Here is a 22,074-nt window from a genome sequence, read left to right on the forward strand (position 1 = left end):
TGAGATCTTTGGGTGCTCTTCAAATGAACCAAAAAGACGGGGAGTCATGCACTGTCAGACAGGTGGCCACAGCAGACATGGGGAACATTGCGGAGGAGACGTTTTGGGCTAATATACAAGACGAGTGGGACAGAGAAACTCGACAACCTGGGTTTACTGTTTCACAACCAAGGCCAGTGGACACACCTCCATTGATGGCTTTGGTACTGAGAGACAGGCCAAAATGAATCTCTGCGAGAAGCGCAATTTCCAGGCGAGGCTGTTATACACAGTTATAAATGAGCAGAAGTGATTCTGTAACGCATTGGGTTTAAAAATGGCAACGGTGTGCCGTAACGTGCATCCTCTACTGTAGGAAATGCCTCTGCAGGGTAGCCAACCAGACAAACCAGTCATTTCCCTTGAAAAAGGGCTGGAGTCTGAATGCCTGAAGGGGTCGTTCGAGGGGAGGTCAGGTATAAGCTGGGTGGATGAGGAGGAGGAGGCTCTGGAGACTTCAAACCCTCAATCAACTTCTCTAATGGCCAGCGGAGAGGAGAGGGGAGGACAGAGGTGGAAAGTGTTAACTGACAAGTTCGGAGTCTAGCGTGGTTTAGGTGACACTCTCATGCTTTGCTTAATTCAGGTGATCACAGCTGCTCTTGTGATAAAAGCACGACTGCGTCACGAAGACACAGAGAAAAACCGCAAAACGTTCAAACGGACAACGCTGACACAAAGACATCGTGCACTTGAGACATCATGGTGAACGGCAACAAATGAAGAGCGAGAAAACCCAGGCAGGTTTGGAGAAGTAGAATCAGAGGTGAACACACGGCAGTGGCCTTGTTAGACATCTGAACTCACACAAAGGCACACGAAGGTCAACCATGCAACAGAAATGTGTTTTGTGTTTTCTGCCATTATAAAGAACGAGCACTGCAAACTGAACAGCGTTACGGGAACAAACCTGTAAAAAGTGCAAAGACGTGTGACAGGAGCTAAACAGTGAGACTATTAAGAGCAGTTAGGATCCGTATTAGACCAGGTCATTATGCTTTGGAGGAGAGAACAGCTGCTGTTGCTGATGCAGTTACTGCGGTTACCAACCAGCCCGGGTGCATGCAAGTCAGATGAGCATCACAAGTTGGGTCACTCCGCCCAGGCATGGCGTCCGTGGGCTGACCCTAGGCTGGGTTAGCCAGTGACCCCAAGGTTAAGGTTCACCAATTCCTCAAAGGTTTTTCTTTAAGCATTCAGGCTTATAGTTGGGAGTCTTTGCGTTATGTGCGGTTGTGATGTGAGTGTTCAACAGTGGAAAAAGTAGAAAAATGTTGGCTTGCCGTGGAACAATTCTGAATTAGTTCACGAGGAACTTCTTGAAAAATTGATGAACCTCTTTTTCAACAATTTAAAAATTAAACCATTCCACAAAGCTGTATTTCTTTGCCCTGACCATACTTACAGAATTGATGGGACTTTAAGGTCAGGGTCAGGGTTCAAGGTTCAAGAGGGGGCGGGGAGGGCGATGGCCACTCAGGACAGAGAGCAGCAGGGTCGACGCTTTATGCCTTTTGCTGGGGTGAAAAAAGGGTGAAAAGTTGAACATGGGAGCAGCGTCAAGTGGACAACTAAACACTGCAGCAGGTCTCAGCGCACGAACACGGTCATGCGCTGCTCATTTCCGAAGGGGTGGGGGGTGGGGTGTTGTCCTTTCCCTTGGCTCTGCCACGCCTCCGGCGCCGACACAATAACGCATTTAAAAAGCCGGACCTTATGAACGTGCCGACGGTCGCCCGTAAAAGAGGCTCGCTTTCTAATGAAGTGCTGCAGCTGCACTGCGCATCTGTGCGCGCTCACGTGTGCTCGTGAGCGTGTGCGTGCATGTCATCAAATCCACAGAGGATTAGCCAAACCCTGCTTATGTAAGAACTGGAAGGCTTAGTCTATTCTCTCCCCAGCCAGCAGTATTCACCCAGAACAAACATAACAGGCCACACCCTCGCCCCGCCTGCCCAGCGCAGAGACACACCCTACTCGACTACCTCAGGCCTGGAGAGAACTCGCTGATCTATGCTCTTTCGCTCAACGCTTTCCCACCCGATCTACAAACGCAGTATTGTATAATGACGGTCCCCATCACAAGGACGACACACACAGACTTCAGTCGTATTCACTCAGACACGAGTGAGTGTCATAACCGTTTGTGGCTACGCTCGTGGCTTCCGAGACGCTCGTCGGATTGAGGACCACGTCAACCTGGAGGTCGAAAGCGCCACCTGGTGGCCACCGCCGGCACGCCCCCGTGTTACACACGCAGCGAGACGTCGAAAGCCGACCAGTGGCGCACACGAGCGCCTGTTGGGCAGAGACGCAAGAGGCCACGAAAGGGAAGTGGTCTTGCTGCTGTGGTGCTGGGAGCAGATTGGGTCAGTGAAATGAATTCAGAGAAGGAAAGGAAGATGAAACCAGTCTTGGGGACAGCAGGAGAAACAGTAAAAGAGCGAATGTGAAACACTGAGGGTGAGATGAAGGTACTGGGTGTATACCTGCTCCTTGGGAATAGCCTTTGTTAGGGGCTGTAGGTTGTAACGCTGAAATGAGATTTTCTGTTGAGGACTTCTCAGGAGGTTTAGCTATGAGCACACACAGACACACACACAGACAGACACATTTAATATTATGTATTAAAACCTCCCATAGCCATCCAGTTAATAATTTTCATATTAAGTGTTCGCTACTATCGAGTTTGGCGAAGTCCTTGTTGAGCAGCTCCTCAGCTGTGAGTTTGGAGAAGTTGTCATCACCGAAAGGGTTCCAGGAAGGCTGCGCGCCAGTTCCTGCTCTGGGGGCGGCCGACGGGGCCCTGACGTCCCCCGCCGGGCAGACACTTTGCTCTGACGAGCTCGGGGAGCCGGAGGGAGTGGTGCTGGCCGATCTGAAGCAGAAACACGAAACGAAGGGCGGTGTGGAACTGCGATGGAGTGATGAAATAAAACTGGAGTTTGAGAAACATTATGAACTGACAATTGGATGGACGGATGCAAAAAGTAGTGAGACAAATGAACGAATGGACGGACGGACGGAACTCACTTGGACTTGTTGAGGCCGGCTTCAGCAGCTGCAGCCTGGAACAGCTGAGTGGACTTGCTGACAGGAACTCCAAATATGGCGCTGTGTGTGACGTCACTCAGAATGCGGCGGTGGCCCCCTCGGGGGGCCGTCTTAGGGGAGGAGGGCGGAGTCAGGGAGCCCACTTTGTGACCCGGCTGCCCACCAGCAAAAGACTACGGGGGGAAATGAAAACCAGAGGAAGACGGAACCCCGTCGTTTAGCTACAAAAACCAAGGGAGGCAAGACGAGAAGACGAGACTTTCAGAAAGAGACGCGTGATCGGCCAAGAGACGAGGGAGGAGGTCCCGAGCCAAAAATAAGAGAAGCAGAAACACTCCTTCCCTTCTGGCAAAGAGAAAACAGACATCTGGAGGAAATGAACAGATGATGGCGTACAGTCACTTGGCTCGGTCAGCCACGGAGGCGAGCCCACTCCCACTAGGACCATGCGGCAGTGGTTAGTGGCAGACTGTTACGGTTTCACTCTGCCGAGAGTGGCAGCGAGAACACTGATGATTGGATGATCATCGTGCTCGTCAAAAGAAACTACCCAGGATGTAAAGAGCTTAAAGTTCACCTTTGAAAATGTATTAAAGTCGGAGAACCTACATGTATGACTTCACCATTTAAAACAAAGTCATAAAAATGTTATTAAATTTTACAATTTTTTCTAAAAGTTTATATAGGTGAACTTTAGCCAGAAGTTAGAAGCAGTCATTCCACTTCAGTTGTGTATGCCAAATTCCTCAGTGCACTAATAGCAACGTTATCATGGCTAGCACATTTACAAATGATCTTTTCAAAAAGTCCCCGTGTATGTTGTAAGGATACTAAAGTGTTGAGGCACATAGCCACACAACAGGTGGAAGGTTCTAGAAAAGTTTTCAGAAAGCTTTAACCCAGCAAGGTCACCGCATACATCTTTGCGGCAGCGTCAGATGCCACCATACGTGAAATTACCGTCTCCTCAGAGTCTGCGTCCGGAGCCGGCACCCCCTGTAGGACTGGAGGTCTAACTGTGGGACTTTTATGGGTCAGCGCACTAACAGCAATGAAATTAACTTCCAGCTGCTGTGTGGGCGGAGCTGTGGATTTGTTTTCCGCGTGCGGGGTCAGTGCCAGAGGTACAGTCTGATGCTGGGTGGGGGGGGGAGGGGCCATGCCCTTGGGTCTGACCGGCACCGGGGGCGGGGCTTGGGCGGGAGTCCCGGGTTGGAGGCTCTGAAAGGGTGGAGGCGGGGCCGTGACTTTAACTTTCGCCTGCACAGACGTGGCGGTCTGCGCAGGCAGTGCGGTGTTTTGATGATGCGGTGGGTAGAGGTTGGGGACATGGCGATGGGGCTAAAATAAAGTAGATAGTGTCAAAATACAGCGCCGACCACTGAAACTATTCAGTACATTATTATTCAACAGATAAAGACACAAAATGTGCTATTTGATTACACCTCAGCCTGAGATCAAACAGACGTTATCGTGCCATCATCTGTTTTCACGACCACAGTAAGCACGAACATGAGCTCCGTTACCACTGGCAACCGTTGCTCAGCGGCAACTAGCGTGGCCTGTACCTGCTGCTGGGCGGACAGGAAAGCCGTGGCCTGCGGCTGAACGAAGAGCTGCCCATGCTGGGGAGTGGCCTGAGGTGGGGAGGGAGTGGCTTGCAGCGGTGTGGGCGTGGCCTGTTGCTGAGCGACAGGGATCGGGTGCTGGGTGTGGGGCTTCTGTGGTTGACCCGAGGCAACAGGCTGAGGGGTTATTCCCACATCTACAAGGCAACACAACACATCTTTACCTCCTAGCAATAAAAAACACACACATGCTACACTGCAACACCAGCTAATACAAGACATAACAACCACAGCAAAAAGTACCAGTACAAGATGCAAGTAGTACTCTGTACGCACAAAAAACCCAATCAACAGAGCATAACTAGTCCAAGATTTCTACTTTACAGCATCTATTATCATATTAAAATAACATGCTCCCTCAGTTCAGTCCCAGAGCATGTGAAAGACGCCTTTCTGCCCGGTGACATGCGGTAAGGAAACAGACTCTGGCTTAATGTAGAACAGACCTGGAGCTCGCATCTTTACGCTCCACTGGGGGTGGGACGCAGAGGGGCCCTAATGAGTCCTGCCTTTTTGAACAGGCGGTCAAAACGGGAGCCCAGCGGGTGACTCGGGTAGTTAAAGACTCATTTTGCGGGCCAGCAGCTTCTTAGCTGGCCTGTAAAGGCTCCCTCCAAAGACAGGCTAACGCAGCCGCTGGGATTACTGGAGAAGCCTCTGTCAGCTAAACAAGCATAAGATGTGTGCCGGTCAATCCGGGGGCTCACCGTGGGGGAATGTTACCCTCGGTGGGATCACTATTACTAACAGCCTGGAGGCACTCTGGGCTCCCGGTACACACCCAAACGTTTAAATGCATACATGTTTGTAATTTGACTCTGAACGTATCTGTTGTGGAGTGTACCCAGTATACGGGGTTGTGTGAGTGGAGCGAAGGTCTAAAATGTGTCGTGTGTCGATTGTGCTACGCGACACCCACTGATAGGCTGGCCGGCTCCCGCGGGGGCGTTGGCTCTCTTCCGCGGGGTGAGGGCGGGCTGTATGGGAAGGATACCCGTGACTGGCTGAGCCTGGCCAGCTTTGGGTCGTTGCCGTGGCGCTATGGAGGTTTCCGTTGTGGGGACTGGATCGGTTAGTCTGAGGGTAGAAAGCGGAGGGGTTTGGACAAGTACATATATCGGAGAAAATCATATATTACATATGCACACAGGACATCCCTCGTCGTTAACTCAGACGTTATTAGAAAAACAGCAGCTTAAAAATTGCACCGTGGATAGTATAGTACACCGCTGTGCTCTCTCACCTGGCTTTAGTCTGACTCTTCTTGGCTATGGCCTCACTCGCTCTGATTGGCTCAGGGAGCTTTGCAGGGATGGGTGAGTTCTGATTGGACGAGAAAAAAATGTAGCAAAGATAAACGGATTAAAAAAATATTAGCAATATCTGAAGCATAAAACTTGTGTCAGCAATTATTTACGTGTGCAAGCACTTAAAAGGTTGTCCGTAACGTGCGCTTAGTGGTCACGGCTGGCCGTGATGTGCCGCTCTGACTCAACACAATACAACAGCTAGGAGGAAGGGCCTGCTAGAGCACAGCCAATCAGCAATCAGAATACCAAGCTTTATGCATACTGTACACTTCACACCTCGGTGGATTAAAAGGTAGCTTTGGTAAAGGTGGTGGGTGGTTCTGGAGTGCACAGACTACGCAAGCAGTGGCCTGTAGGGAGTGCTGAAGAGGGAGTTCAAACCATGGACTATATGTGGGTTATTCAGACCTAGCAGGGCATGAGATCTTTTCTAAAGTTCAGATCAGTGTGGTTTTTGCCTTAACTTCCTACGTCTCTGGTTGTCATCAGTGGCAACAAGAAAGCAAGTGCAGAGCTGCTCAATGGCAGAATCCAGTGGGGAAACACGCACGCACGCACGCACGCACAGGGACACACGAACAGGGACACACACAAGGACAGACGGACACACACCTGAACGTTCTGTATGGGACAATCTTTGCGTGCTAGCTTGAAGGAGAAATGTGATACCAGGTAGATATCCGGCCTCATGTCAGGATCTGGCTCCAGCATGTAACCTGAGCACAGAGAAAACACAGCAAAGTCACAGACACAGACAGACACAGAGAGAGACAGAGAGAGAGAAAGACAGAAAGACCCAAACACATACAGAAACAGAAACAGAAACAAGAGAGAAACAAAGACAAATTTAAGTCAGTCAGAGAGACATACAGAAAGCCAGACACTAACTGTATGGTTTATTCCATGTGTTGTGAGTAAGATAATACATAATCGAAAAACCAACAAAATGAATAAATGAAATGGTTAAGCACGAGGAAGAACTCACGTATGAGGCAGCGCATGTCGTGGGAGTAACGGAATGACTCACGTATGAGGCAGCGCATGTCGTGGGAGTAACGGAATGACTCACGTATGAGGCAGCGCACGTCGTGGGAGTAACGGAATGACTCACGTATGAGGCAGCGCACGTCGTGGGCGTAACGGAATGACTCACGTATGAGGCAGCGCATGTGGGAATAACGGAATGACCCACATATGAGGTAGAGCATTTCGTGGGAATAATGAAATGACTCACGTATGAGGCAGCGCATGTCGTGGGAATAACGGAATGACTCACGTATGAGGCATCGCATGTCGTGGGAGTAACGGAATGACTCACGTATGAGGCAGCGCACGTCGTGGGAGTAACGGAATGACTCACGTATGAGGCAGCGCACGTCGTGGGAGTAACGGAATGACTCACGTATGAGGCAGCGCACGTCGTGGGAGTAACGGAATGACTCACGCATGAGGCAGCGCACGTCGTGGGAATAACGGAATGACCCACATATGAGGTAGAGCATTTCGTGGGAATAATGAAATGACTCACGTATGAGGCAGTGCATGTCGTGGGAGTAACGGGATGTGTCTGGAATGGTGAAGCTGCCGTCGCAGATGGCCACCTGACTCTCCCCAAACGGCAGTGTGAAAAAACACAGCTTATAGAGCAAACAGCCCAGAGCCTGTAGGGAAAGACCACACACACACACACAAACGTACAAATACATACATATACAGACTTCCTCACCTCTGCCCACTCTGCAGTTTTTTGTATTAAAAAAATATTTCAGATCAACATAAAAATATATCTTATCAGTTTTTGCTGCACAGCAGCACTTTAACGTGCTGGCCTGGTACTTCTACCACAGACTGTCCATCTACCTCAGACCGGCCCTGACCGGCCCATCACCAGGCCAAGGAGGGAACAGCGCCCACATATGGGACCCGACAGAACTGCACCAGTTTCTCAGGTACACTAACCACAAAGTCACGATCTAATGCTTGTACTCACCCAGATATCTGCTTTTGTGCTGATCACCTTCCCACCGTAGAGGTTCACCATTTCTGGAGCTCTGTATGAGAGCGTGGTGTACCTGTTTGCATTCGCATATGTGTGCTCACACACACACACACACACACACACACACACACACACACACACACACACACACACACACAAAAGCAAACAAATGATATAACTTGTAATCTGAGAGGCAGCATATAGTTAAGCAAATGGCAGAATGTTCGAAGGAATCCAAGCTGACTTTTTAATCTCCTCCTCCACAGTTGCCACGCCCTCCACCTGAGGATCCTGGAACCGGATGATGGCGCTGCCGAAATCACATAGCACATAGTGACCTTGGTCATGCACCAAGATGTTCTCCACCTAGAGGGGGTGGGGAGAAAAGAAGACGAGAGGGAGAGAGAGAGTGTGTGTGTGTGTGTGTGTGCACGTGCTGTGATCCAGCTCTTACACCTCTGTCACAAAAAAACCCCCAAACTTTAATTTCATAGAAAATCTGTGAGTTATCAATCCCAAGCAGTGATGAAGGTGACATTACCACCTGCCACATCAGCACTGTAGGAATAAAAAGACCCACAGTCTGCTGAAGGGAGAGAGGGAGAGAGAGAGAGAGGGAGAGGGAGGGAGGAAGAGGGATGAAGCAAGGGCACAGTGCCCCTCGTACTTTGAGGTCCCGGTGGATGATGGGTGTTTTGCGCTGGTGGAGTCGAGACACAGCTTCACATGTGTCACAGAAGATGCTCAGGACCTCCTGCTCACTGAAGCCCGTCTGCAGACGCTGGTTCATCAGGTTCACCACCTGACCACCTGGGGGGAGACATGCGCACAAGCGCACACACACACACACACACACACACACACAAACGCAAACATGCACCCACAGTGAACCATGATCAATTACCAAAACACTGGGAATAAAGTAACTACAAACAATTATGTATTATGTATTGAAGAAAAGTCAAGACCTGGAGGTCTGTATGCAGTGACACACTGCAAGTGAATTTGCTAGTTGATTAGATCTGTAATGCAATCTGGGACATGTTACACTGTTTAGGACGTACATTTTACAGGAAACCGTGGCATATGATTAGGGGACGATTGTTTCAGGGCGCTATGATCATTTCAGCAATAGAACACACTAGAAAATGGCAGAAACCTTACTTACTTTACTACTCATGAAGAGACAGTTTTAAAGACCCTCTATGAATAAGCCAGAGTGAGACTGAGGAGCTGGGGTTGTGCATACCTCTACAGAAATCCATCAATATAAACACTTCCCAAACGTCTCCTGAGCTTACTGGCGTGATGCTGGCATCCAGGAAAGTGACTATGTTTTTGTTGCCCACCAAGTCCCTCTGTAAAAAGACACGCAGGCGCCCCCATTGTACGTACACACACACACACACACAGACACACACACACACACACACACACACACACACACACATACACACACACACGATGAGCCACTCTACTGTTCTGCCCCACCAGAAGCGCAGCTCAGCGCTAGTGACCTTCACGTATGCTGCAGGATTGCGGCACTGCCCCTAACGGGCCAGCACCCTCCACGACCTCCGGTGCCTTCCCTGACGGGCCAGCCCCAGTTCTGCCAGAGCATCCCACGGGCCGCTCAGCACCCCGTTAGGGCCGCGTTCCCCTGCTGCACCATCGCGGCGGGGGTGTTCTGGATCGGCTGTAGTTTAGGCAGCCTTCGAGCAGGAGGGGCGGTGCCGTGAGAAAACCGTACCAGTGTTCTAAATAAAGTGCAGCCCAGAGTGTGAAGTGAGAAGAAGGCGTCTGTATTACGGACCAGAGCGAGTCCCCAGACGCAGCTCTTTAGAACACCAGACAACGAGCTCTTTCTCTCGCTACTGACTGCTGCCGTTCTTACTGGTCCACTGGTGTCTGTGAATAGTGTCTCTCTCTCTCACTCACTCACTCACTCACTCACTCTATGCATTTGAGAAGTGCAAATAAAAGACGGCATTTCATCCAGGACGAGTACTGCCTCCAAAACAGATATTACAAAAGGGGTCAGCTTTTTGTCTCCTTCATTCTTTCATCTTCACTCTCTCTGCATTTTTTTCTGTTATATCTGTTGCCAGTTCCTACCCACGAGCTCGGGCTCCCTGATCACATGACTGCTACTAGTGCGAGAGAGTAAAACGCGTGTGCGGCCAATCGCTGCATCCTTGTAGGCTGGTTCACACATCACAACTGGATGCATGAACATGCTTGGAGGAGAGCACTAACTGCTCTGTACACGTCACGTGTTCAGAACAGACATCCGTGATTGGCCAGCATTGCTCTGATGACAGTTAGACAAGAACTAGGCCACAGAGACTCCAAAAGTGACATAAAAGGGGCAACGTGGAGGCAATCGTGGGAGAGCGCACACTTCCAGCCAGTGTAGTGCGCAAGCATGCACACGAGGAGACCCTGAGGACGTGGCGAACTTGGGACGTTGGCCCTGGAGGAGGGTGGGAGGTGTGCGAGGAGAATCAGAGTGCAAGGCTCTCACCATGACGTGGATCTCCCTCTGGCAGACCTGAAGGTCAGATTCGTTGTTCACATACATCCTCTTCAGAGCGCAACGTGAGCCCTGATGGGTGCGCACCAGGAACACGATGGCAAACCCACCTAGGGAAAGCGACAGAGAGCGGGGCCTTAGTTTCACGTTCCCCTACACGTTCCCTGAACGCTACGTTCACACAGCAGGTAAAAGTGGCCTGCTGGTAGGCTGTTCACAACTGAACGGATCATGCGTGTTTGGATCCACGCATCCAAAAGGACAACGCTTCACATGACACGCTCGTCCAGACGTGGAGAGGAGTCAACTCTAATGGCCACTAGCTTGCAGTTAGAAGTTAATCAGTTTTACTGATGGAGTAATGACAACTACCCAAATATCCATGAGGTCTGATGCCACTAAAATCCTCCTTCACTGCTGTTGTCTAGCTATGGTTCCCGGCAGCGCAAAATTATAACAACTGTGATGTTGGACTGACACAGAAGTGAGGAATTCCGATCATTCACACATTGTATAAGTTATCGGATTCCAGTACCACACATGGAGAAGAAGGTCAGATTTGGGCCACTTTTACCTGCTGTGTGAACGCCACCAAAGAGAGTAAATCAAGACATCTAAGCACCCCCCACCATGCATCCATCCATCCATCCACCAACACCAACTCCCTCAGTCACGACAGCCTTGAAAAAGATCAGAGCCTGGACCGCACCCCGAGACTGACGCAGAGACGAACCTCACCGGTAACGTCACGGAGCAACACAGAGCGGAAACTCAGTGGTCTGTCCTGAGGAGGCTACTCTTCTGGAGGCTTAAAATAGCCAACAGGATATTACAGCTACCAGACATGTTACTGCTGTGAAACAGTAACCACAGGAAATTGACATGGATGGTGTTTGGACCTTGTTGTCATGACCACCTTTCCAGGTTGGTGACCAATGATCCGTATGAGCCAGGCGTGCTGGCGTTTGCGGTGTCTCTGTCACCGTGGTGACACAGAGCCTCCATCTGGAGGGAGCGTGTTTAGGTGCAGCCTGACCAAACAGCATGGAGGTCAAGACGCAGGATTCAAATGTGCCGAAGACTGTTGGGAAGCAGGTGTTCCCACCCATCCACTCACCCCATCTCACCCCGGTCACTCGCTCAAAGTATCTTTCAACGCACGCACGCACACGCAGACACCCACATACGCGCGCGCAGGCACACGCACACACGCGCGCGCGCGCACGCACACGCAGGCACACACGCGCGTGCACGCACACGCAGGCACACACGCGCGTGCACACACACGCAGGCACCCACATACGCGCGTGCACGCACACGCAGGCACCCACATACGCGCGTGCACGCACACGCAGGCACAAAGGGCATCCATGTTTTTTCAGAAAGCAATGAGAGGAGTGTGCTGCTCTGGGCAATGAGTCACATTAAGGCCTGATCTGCTTACACACACACACACACACACACACACACACACAGTGGTGTAAAGTAAAGTTATCATCACAGTGAGAAGACTTATGTAATAGACTATAAATATCAGCTCAGTCTTGTTTATGGCTCCTTATAAAGAAGCTCCAAGAGTCTTCAGTTACTGGTTCCAGCAGTGCCTCATGGCTTCTGTCTGAGTGTGTGTGTGTGTGTGTGTGTGTGTGCGTGTGTGCGGGCGCACTGGAAGCTGGTGGTATCGATGCAAAGAGACCAAAGAGAGTATACGTTTAGAAAGCAGGGAAAAGAGTCACATGCTTCAATCCAGCGTGCTGGCACAGTGCTGTGTTTGTGAGTGTGTTTGCGAGCGGGCGTGTCCTTCTAACTGATGTCACGTTGGAGTATCCGGCCACAAAGCAGAGTGTCTCCAGCAGGCCTCGCCAGGACTTCCAGGTGACAGTAAGAAAGAGCAGGAGTGTCTTTTAAATATGTCAGTCACCTTCATCTATCCAAACTACCACACAAGCCAGGACTTATTGCAGACGCTAATGCCGTATTTTCCAGTGACCAGTCAGCAACCTCAATCAGACAAGCAGCTCACAGTAAAAGCACACCAAAAGAACTCAAGAACTAAAAGGATTACAACCTCAGAATGGGGACAATAAGGTACTGAAGATAAAATCTAGCTGAACAGTCTGATACACACGTGCGCACACGCACACACACACACACACACACACACACACACACACACACACACACACACACACACACACACAGTGACTCAGCGCCCTCTGGGACGGAGTTAAATTTGAAACGTCTGCTCTACTGGAGAGGAGATATCACTTCCTTTCTTTCTCTCACACCCGCCCTTTTCTCTCTCTCCGTGTGCGTGTGCTTTTTAACCAAGTACAGTTTAAAGTGTGTTTCAGTAGCACTGCTATGAAGCTACAAGACTAGCCACTTGCTAACAAACAGTGAAAGCTAATAAGCACCAGTGAGCACCAGGTACACACCTCAGTGGGCACGCAGGTGTCCTGAGCCTCGCTGTTCTGTAATGTAATCAAACCCCTCCTCCTCTGCACTGCTCCCTTACGACATGCTGAGCAGTGGCCAATAGAATGAGAAATGAATGCTTATCCTGTTGTTTATTATCAACTATGATTCAGGCCTGAATGCAGGCTCGCACACATACAGGTTGGGAACTGACAGATGGCAGCCACCAGTGACAGACAGTAATGAATAAATCAGCTGTTGACCATCTATTATTCACACACACACACACACACACACACACACACTCATTTGTTCAACAGAAAACACGCCCTATCCATTAGATTTGATACTAATTTACAAATGAAGTCATCTCAGGCTAAGAACAAAATCTTTCAGTCAGGCAGCCATGCCGCAAGCCTTTTGCCAGCCAGAGGCTGCCGTGGTGGGACCGTGCAGGTGTCAAGGTACCAAGAGAGAAGAGTAATCCATGCCCTGCAGGTCATGATCTTCATAAACTACCTTTACCAAGCTGTTAGGAACTTAATGTTAGAAGGTCTGGAGGAAAATTAGCCAGCTGCTCCTACAGACCTGCTGTTGCTATGCTAATCAGTTACGAGAATACCAACAACACCACATTTATTTCATGCTGTAGAACAGAGCTACTATACTATTTGCTCATTTTCTTATAACCTTCCGCGTGTAAAGTTTACCCATGTGCTCAGCCAGCGGAAATGCAGGTGCCACAGGACCACTGAGCAGCTAAAGCTCAGAACGCAGAGGTGAAGTGCGGGAGTCCCGCGTATCATCTCGGTGAGGAGGGGGCAGCATTCCGCAGATAATAGCTAGCCGCGTGACACACTAGCACCAATCTGTACTGTCGCAGTACAGCCCAGGAGAGAGAACGCGCCCCGCATAGACTGTGCGTGCGTGTGCGTGTGTGTGTATGTCTGGGAGAGAAAAGAAGACAGACACACAGGGAGAGAGAGGTACTAGACTAAAGTTACAGAAAGGTCTGTGAAATCAGACCTGGAGAACTCTGCCTAGAATAACATCATTCACATTCTGCATGGTACTTTTATTAAGGCTATCAATAGACACTACAAAGCAAGAGAGATTGCCTAGAGGAGAATAGGAGTGTGTGTGTGTGTGTGTGTGTGTGTGTGTGTGTGTGTGTGTGTGTGTGTGTGTGTGTGTGTGTGTAAAATGAGCTACATAAATTCCTGATGGCCACACAAGAACAGCAAGGCGCAGAGATCATCTTCCTCGCCGGGCAGGAGGTCAGAACCGCCACACTCACAGGTGTTCGGCACGGAGGCCGACGCTGCTTAAAAAGCTTCCCGACTCTGAGCCCCTATGTCAGGCAGGCCTGACATTCCATAACAAGAAGGCATGTGGCACTGCTGAGGTGCGAACCTGGAAAACAGTGGCCATCCACCCTGCAATTACCCTATGTAGTCATTAATAAAGGTGCAGTGGATAACTAAAGTATCAAAAAACTAATTCAACAGTGTACCGAACCTTTAAACCATATACCTGATATATGCCTCTTCCTGGAGTCTTTCATCTGCTATACAAGGTTTTTTTTTAGGTGGTTCAGGTTCTTGCGTTATTTATAGCTCAAGATCACTTTATAAGACAACTTGGTATGCCCAAGGGCATGGGACTTTGCTACATTTTGTTTTAAAATAAATGTTGCTTCTTAACACAAAATGATCTGTAGAGTATATAATGGAATATACAAATCAACATTTTCAAGTGTTTTTAATTAAACAAAATCAAATTAATCGTGATGCAAGAAAACAATTACCAAACTGGAAAATTAATGGATCACTACAGCCCTCCCTCGTTCTTGATATCAAAAGACAATATTGACTTTCTTCCAAACTGTTAACTCTGCTGGCCTTAACGATAACGACGTCGTAATAACAGGTCCCGGCCCCACAGCACAGGGTGGGATACGGAAGACCGCTTCACAGCCGACATACGTAACCCATGGCAGGACCCAGTCGCAGGATTTACGGAGACGTGCTTCTGCAAAGTGGGCACAACGCTGGCCAGCAGCTCGCCGTGAAAAGTGCAGATCACCATTACGCCAAAGCCAGTTGGCCAGATTCACCATCAAACCAAGCCCCGCACACATCTGTGCATATCAGCGATCCCGTCTGCCTCTCGAGGAGAGAGGGGAAGACAGCACACGGAACCAAAACGGAAAAAAAACATGCTTCCCGAACCATGCTCCAGAAAAACAGGCGAGGTTCATGTTTACTCAAAAGCCTCATGACAGAACAGGACCTGTGGACATATTGAACTGCCTTGTTCATTAACTGCTCTCACACTGTGTTGTATTATATAATGTTGCATTGATTGTTGTATTGTATCTTTCATTGTAGGTTCCAGCACTGACACTTGGTTCAACCCGTGTCTCGGTTAAGGGTATTTTTGGACTCTAACCTATTTGTGCTATCTATGGACAGCTAATGCGCTTTTGTAAGTTGTTCTGGATGAGAACATCGTGCCATTTACATTTGATGGCATTTAGAAGGATACCACTGACCTGTAACCCACAACTCTCCTAAGAAGGGATTAGGACCAGGATGCATTGCGGTTGGGCGTTTCCCGTCTTCGCTGTGAGGTAAAACAGGTTAAATCACTTTTAACACGTCACCATCACCACCCTGCTTTGGAGGCCCAAGAGGGCTGTTAACAATAGAGTTATATCTGACTAGCCAAGCAGCCCAGAAAGGGCTTGAGAAAGCATTAGTGCAAAAGCGCATCTGAGTAACGTGACCCTCTGTTCTTTGATGACTGCCTTAAATGAGAATTGGTCTCTTCACACGATGAGTCCAACACGTTTATCAACACAACCATCACACCCACGTCGTCGAGATCCTGAAAACACCGTCTTAAAATTATAATAAGGATTCCTAATGATCCAAACTTCCATTATAAATATGGCTTCCCTAAGTACGTGTAAGGTTGAATAATTACCAAGATTAGGTTAACATCCGGTTACTGGAAACTGTGTTTTACGTTAATGAACATTATTCCTGTATTAATTGTGTGCTTACATTTCATTTTTGCCTGGTGTAAGTTGCTTTGGATGGAAGAAAGACATGGGCATAAGTGAAAATGACCCATACACAGATGGATCTCATAAGGTGTGTTTATGGGCAGGAAGCTCAAAAGTTGTGTAGCTGTAGCTCACGTTAAGAACACACGGCACAGACTTCGGGCGGCAGACCTGGCAAGTGGAGCAAAGAGGCCCGCAGCGAGCGCTCCCAAAAATGCTGTGCGCCTCTCTGCAGATTTGTTCACTTCAGATTTAACGGAACATTTTTGTAGTTGTTCAGCAGTTGAGTTTGCTGAAAGTGATATGTACAGTTAGAACATTTTACCATCGTCGTGATGCGTTTTATGCTTAATTACCAGTTTCCCCCCCCACAGAGCAGTTTTCCTTTCTGCTTGTTTGCATGTGCCAACTTTGGACAGTGAAGACAGTCCTGAGCAAGGGGGCACAGGACGTTACGTCCTCCGAGACGGGTCCAGCCAGCCAGCAAAATGGAGAGAGAAACAGCACGACGAGGCTGGGGCCCAGCGAGGGAGAGATGGCACGCATCTGCTTAGCACAGGCCAACGGTGAGGCCAGTTGAGACTACTCGGCGTAGCTGCGAGCAGATGTCCTCACGGCTGTGCAGATGCTGTGATGTAGCTGTTTTTGTCACTGGAGGAGAAAGCCCTACCGGTGCTTATGGATCTGCTACCGGGCCCCACAGCTGATGCCGGGAACTGCCATGTCCTCGTGGCCACGGGCTATTTCACAAAGTGGCCTAAGACACGGTTCCGGACCAAAGGAGGAATGTCTAGTTGAGGAGTTCTTGAGGAGTGCTACGATGACCAGGAGCACAACTTCGATGAGGTCTGCAACTGGCTGTGCGGTCGGAAAATTCAGGCCGCACCTCTCCGGAGTGGAGCGCTTCACCGTCCTCACGGTATAATGCCGGTGTGACTGGGAGCACCGCCTTCCCCTGATCCTGCGATCCCACCATGCAGGAGTCAGCCTGGCTCACTTTAGCCCTTCTGACCTTGGGCTGCGAGATCAAAACACCTGCAGTTCTCGTGCTCGGCCGTCGGCCAGGAACGGAGGTCGGAGCAACCAGAGCAGGACACGCGCCTCCTCCAGAAGAACCAGAGAGAAGAACCACACCCCACACCATGCAGCAGCTCTCCAGAAGCCAGAAGCCATGGTTCATCCCACCATGGATGAAAACGTGGCTGCAGAACCCATGGGGTGGGAAGTGCCGCTGCCCGTCGACGGCTTCGCCTCTGCCGGACCCTCCAAAGAGAGACTGCGGCTGGCCAGGAGGATGAACGGAGCGGCGGGGCCGTGGCAGCAAGAGGGAACCCCGGGAGCGGACGAGGGGGAGCCTGCTGCCAGGAAGCAGGTAGCCTGTGGCACTTGGGGCACTCCAGGGGTGGCAGCGGGCAGAACGAGAGTCACCATGACGACCGAGCCTTGCGGAGGAGCTGTATGGGGGTTTTCAGGCTGCGGGTCCGTTAAGGGAGCAGACAGGAGCACACTGACAACTCCCATGATTTCATGAACCGCTCCACAGATTTATTTAGATCAGATTTCAGGTTTTAAATGTAGTTGTTCAGCAGTTAAGTTTGGTATATGCGATTTGGGCAGTTAGTGTCATAAAAATAAAACACTTCACAGTGACAGCAAAACATTCCTAACTCCAATAAATGAGTTAAAAGAAAGTTGCCTTCCTACCATTTTCCCATGTAGAGCAGTTTTCCTTTCTGCTGGTTTGCGTGTGTGAGCCTAAAACAGCTGTTCTTGAATAGAAATGGCATTCTCTGATTCTTCTTCCACAAAGACACTACATTAATATTTCACACAAATTCCTTTTACTCTTTTAAAATTTACACTTGGCCCGTTCCTTAAAAACTTCAGGTAAGACATGAGTCATGGCTAAAAACTCTGCTGACACACAGATTGCTGCGCAGCTCACTTGGACTCCTGGTAGATCAGTGATCAGCCCGTCAGCTGATGTTTCCTAACCCCAGAGACGAAGCAGTAAACAAAGTTGGTCTGATTTTTAGCACCAGCCATCAATCATACAGGTCACAGTCAATCAAAGGAGTGTGTACTAGCAATAAGCAATTCTCATAGTAAAACAGAACTGCTTATAAAGCATAATGCATCACAGTATAGGGCAGAAGTTGTCTCATGTTAGATAAAGTTTGTTTTGCTTGTTTTTAATAATTCATTTGGACCATTAAGTCATTAAGTACTCCACACACACACACCAACAACAACAATCAGAATGTCAGTAGGTTATTTTGGGACTTATACAGCTTACCTTCAGCTACCGTTTCTTCCACAGTTACTTGATACCGGCCGATGGTGAAAACCTTTCCGATGAAGGAACCACCGCTGGCCGAACCAGTGCTGCCTCCACCAAGTCCCGAAACGGGCCCCGAACTCACCATTTCCCGTCGGGAATCGAAAAACTTCTTCATGGTCACTCGTACGGGATAACTTCTATCAGTGATGCACCATGAATTACAGCCCGTGCTAATCCGTGCAATGCTCACCAGTTTTAAAGATGATGTTTGTTCAGAGTGCGAGAAGAGATCCAGCCCGGACACCGACGCAGAAGAGTACCGCAACAGCTCAATAAGAAATACTGCTAGAGCAGCGTGAGAAAATGACAGCCCGTCCGGTGAGACGACGAGAGCAGTCGGAGGCAAACGGTGCGTTGAGAATGCGAAGTCCTAGGCACTCCGGTCGCAGTGTTTGCCAACCGAGCTGGGCGAGTCCCGGGCGAAACTGCAGCTCGCCTCGTTATTTGGCCGATAAGCCTGCAGGCTTGGTACCTCCCCGGTGAGCCCGTGTAGCGGCGGCGGAGAGCGCGCAGAAGAGGCGCGGGTATCAGCACTGGCTAAGGTTATGTTTACTAGTGCAGAGGAAGCCATGCAAGCCCCTCCGACCCCGTCTGCAGATAAGACAGCACACCGTGCATCAGCCGCACATTCCTGCGCTGCCGCAGACAGCCAGCTATTGAACGTCCGCGACCGGCGTAAGCGTGCGCCCGTGCCGCGGCCTTGTACAAGACACGCGAGACGTGCGTTTAAGGGCAGACGTTCTCTACGTCGCTCACCGATCCCTCACGAGCCTCAAGCGCGCGCAGTCCCGGTACCAGGAAATGCGCGCTGGCAAAGGACAGCCTCTCTGCTGTTACGGTCCCCAAGCCGTCGCGCTACATATCGCGCCACATGGCAAAACGCCACGACCGCATCGTGGAAATATGGAGGCGATTAAATGCCGACAGCGAGCCGAAGCCACGAGCGGACCACGGCGTGCACACGACCGCAGCCCCGTTATGGTCGCTGTAGTTCGCGAGACGTCTTGACGTCAGAGCTTCTCTATCCACCACGGGGAGTTTCTGGTGCTTTAAAAAAACAAACAAACAAACAAACAAATGTATGAGTCGGTTGTCAATTCGGACTTATATTTTCTGAACATATATTTTCTTTTTTTACGCATCTAAGACTTTTCGTCATTTATATATATATATATATATATATATATATATATATATATATATATATATATATATTTATATATATATATATATATATATATATATATATATATATATATATATATATATATATGCCTGAATTAATACCTGTATATGTAAACCTTTACAAGCCTAAATTCGATCAAATCTGTAAGCCTGCTCACATTTTCACAACACACCCTAACATGCTAAACATGGTACTGCCGTTATTGTGAATAAATGCGGTGCGAGAGTGCCAAATACAGTAATTGCCAGATAAACAAATTCCACTGTTAGTCACGTAATCGTTTGGATTTGGATACCTGGCGTAGTGTCCCTTAACGAAAAGCTATCTTTACTGCCCCCTGCTGGACGCTCCATTAAGGTGCAAGTCCCTGACAGTCCCCGTCAGCATTGTTAGGCCTGTGATCGAGGTTGAAACACAAACGATTCACTTAACTAAGACTTCAGCACAAGGTAGTCACTTCTGTACTTGAACACCATGTGTCGTTGTACAGCGCTGAAGTTGGCTTCTTCTTAGCCAATTTTAAATATAGCGTTGAACTCTGCTGTAGTTGCAGTACGGTGCAGATATGGTGCAGGTACCTGTAGTTGGGTAGAAGCTAGTCTGCTGTGTGTTATTGGCTCTGTTTGAGTGAATACAGTACTTATGTTGTGACTGACAACACTCGCTTATAGGGTTAAGCCTTCCTTGTTTTGTTAACCTCTATTTTAGTGGAGTAGTTGTTTGTGAGTTGACTGAGTTCGACTAAAGCTGGAAGATTTGTAGAGCCAGCGGTTTCCTTTCTTTTCCTCTTTTTAGTTAATGCGACCAGTGAGGTCGGGAGCTTTATATGTTTTCTGTTTTTACTTATCTTTTTACTTATTACCTATGCTAGTGAGCTGGCTAATAGCTAATATGTTAGCTGTTAGCTGAAGTTTCGGTGAACATTCAAGCTAATTGTCCGTTAACAGCCTGTTGTCATCTGTATGTTGTTTTGTGTGATCTCTTTTCATAATTATTCTCTGAGAGAATGTGTTTGTAATGCACTAAAACATTCGGATTTATTTATTTTATTTATGTAGTTCTCACGGCATATTTTGAAGGCATGGACGTGCAAAATAAACGCCTGTAATCAAAAACGTCTTGTATTCGTGCCTTAACTGGAGGGGAGCCAGAGGAAGCTACACATGTTTATTACATGCTTTCACACTGCAGATTAACAGTTTCCATATTTTCTTTTTATATACATGCTAAGTAATCATACATTGTTAGTAGTCTATACAAGTGTTTTGATATTCTATACACAAATACACATCAGTAGAAATACAAATAGCTGTTTTGCAAGTATAAAATATTTTTTACAGAAGTTTAAATTACTTTTATGCAAATAGCCTAAACCTTGTTTATCATATTCTAAAAGCCACTAATTGTCGGTGGCTCACTGAGCAAACTGAAATGTGCTTGTGGTGACAGCTCATGACAGCTAGCACTGGGCATACAATTCATCTGTTTTACATCCCTCACCTACATATGTCTGTGATAGAACCAACGTGCTACTAGTCCTCAAAACTCACACAAATGGGATCTTTTGAGTTTAGTCTGCAGAGGGCCAACATGAACTAGCACACTATTAGTAGTAAACCCATTGATAAAAGAAAATAACTATTAGTTAATATAGGCTCACTCTACTTTTACTTTTTTCTGCTTAATCTGTGTTGGGTACCATCACCCTTTCAATCTCATGGGAATTGGTTATTCATATCTAAAGCCTACTGATCTGTTGTGCACTGTATACAGTGGTACTGCTTTGAAAGGTACAAATCTGCACTGACCTCTGCCTCACCTTTACAGAGTCACCTCCTGAGGGCATGATTGGTGGGTCTTGGCGAGATTCTTGGCTTGGCCACTTTTGTCTCTGGAGGAGAGAGATTTTGTCCTGACCCTGACTCCAATGTCCTAACAATATAGACAGTCTTTATGTCACTATGAGAAGAGTCGTGTCATTATGTCATTATGACATTGTCATGCCATGGGGTTGTTATGTCATTATGATAAGAGATGCAAGCAGTAAACAAAATGATAATCACTAAGGAAACACTAAATGCTTGCTGTATTAGTCTAGGTCTCTACAGGAGAGAAAACAGCTGTTATCCCACACCCTGTTCTAACTCAGACAGCCACAAAGAACAGCCACTGCTAGGCCTGTTGTCTGTGACTCTCCTGTTTACAAAAAACAACCTGGCCATGGTCTACCTGAAACACGAGGAGAAGATCTGTTCTCATTATGCTCATCCTGACAAGCTCCTGGAGATTTTTTGCCACACCGACCAGAACTGAATTTGTTTGGAGAAGCAGGTAAATGGAAAAGCATCTCAATGTTACTGTAAATCCTGGAAGTTTCCAATAGACAGCTCACAGAGACTTGCTTGAGTTGCGGCTACCCTCGCTGTTGAACTTTAGCCACTCGGATCACATGTTCATGACATTGCAAGGAAACCATGACTTGCGGATACCACTCCC

General features: G+C 48.5%; 1 protein-coding gene across 11 annotated transcripts in view; it reads right to left on the bottom strand.

The window, feature by feature from the left end:
• aak1a (AP2 associated kinase 1a) overlaps positions 1-19,802 on the bottom strand; it is a 29,441-nt gene extending 9,639 nt beyond the window's left edge. For 2 of the 11 annotated variants that reach the window (XM_081703665.1, XM_081703664.1), the window contains exons 1-16: positions 19,680-19,798; positions 18,348-19,439; positions 10,555-10,673; positions 9,280-9,388; positions 8,698-8,840; positions 8,275-8,396; positions 8,022-8,103; positions 7,560-7,692; positions 6,644-6,747; positions 5,965-6,044; positions 5,641-5,798; positions 4,662-4,858; positions 4,054-4,434; positions 3,073-3,266; positions 2,721-2,917; positions 2,529-2,615 (exon numbers count right to left, since the gene is read on the bottom strand). In XM_081703665.1, coding sequence (XP_081559791.1) covers positions 2,529-2,615; positions 2,721-2,917; positions 3,073-3,266; positions 4,054-4,434; positions 4,662-4,858; positions 5,641-5,798; positions 5,965-6,044; positions 6,644-6,747; positions 7,560-7,692; positions 8,022-8,103; positions 8,275-8,396; positions 8,698-8,840; positions 9,280-9,388; positions 10,555-10,673; positions 18,348-18,507 — 2,266 coding nt within the window. In that variant the 5' untranslated portion in view covers positions 18,508-19,439; positions 19,680-19,798. Of the gene's footprint in view, positions 1-2,528; positions 2,616-2,720; positions 2,918-3,072; positions 3,267-4,053; positions 4,435-4,661; positions 4,859-5,640; positions 5,799-5,964; positions 6,045-6,643; positions 6,748-7,559; positions 7,693-8,021; positions 8,104-8,274; positions 8,397-8,697; positions 8,841-9,279; positions 9,389-10,554; positions 10,674-15,535; positions 15,607-18,347; positions 19,440-19,679 lie in introns of those variants that run through there. The other 9 variants (XM_081703674.1, XM_081703673.1, XM_081703668.1 and 6 more) reach the window with 8 other exon arrangements.
• Between the last annotated feature and the right edge of the window lie 2,272 nt (positions 19,803-22,074).

This window comes from Electrophorus electricus, chromosome 20, assembly GCF_041902795.1.
Source record: "Electrophorus electricus isolate QZ-2024a chromosome 20, ASM4190279v1, whole genome shotgun sequence".
NCBI classification, from domain to species: Eukaryota; Metazoa; Chordata; class Actinopteri; order Gymnotiformes; family Gymnotidae; genus Electrophorus; species Electrophorus electricus.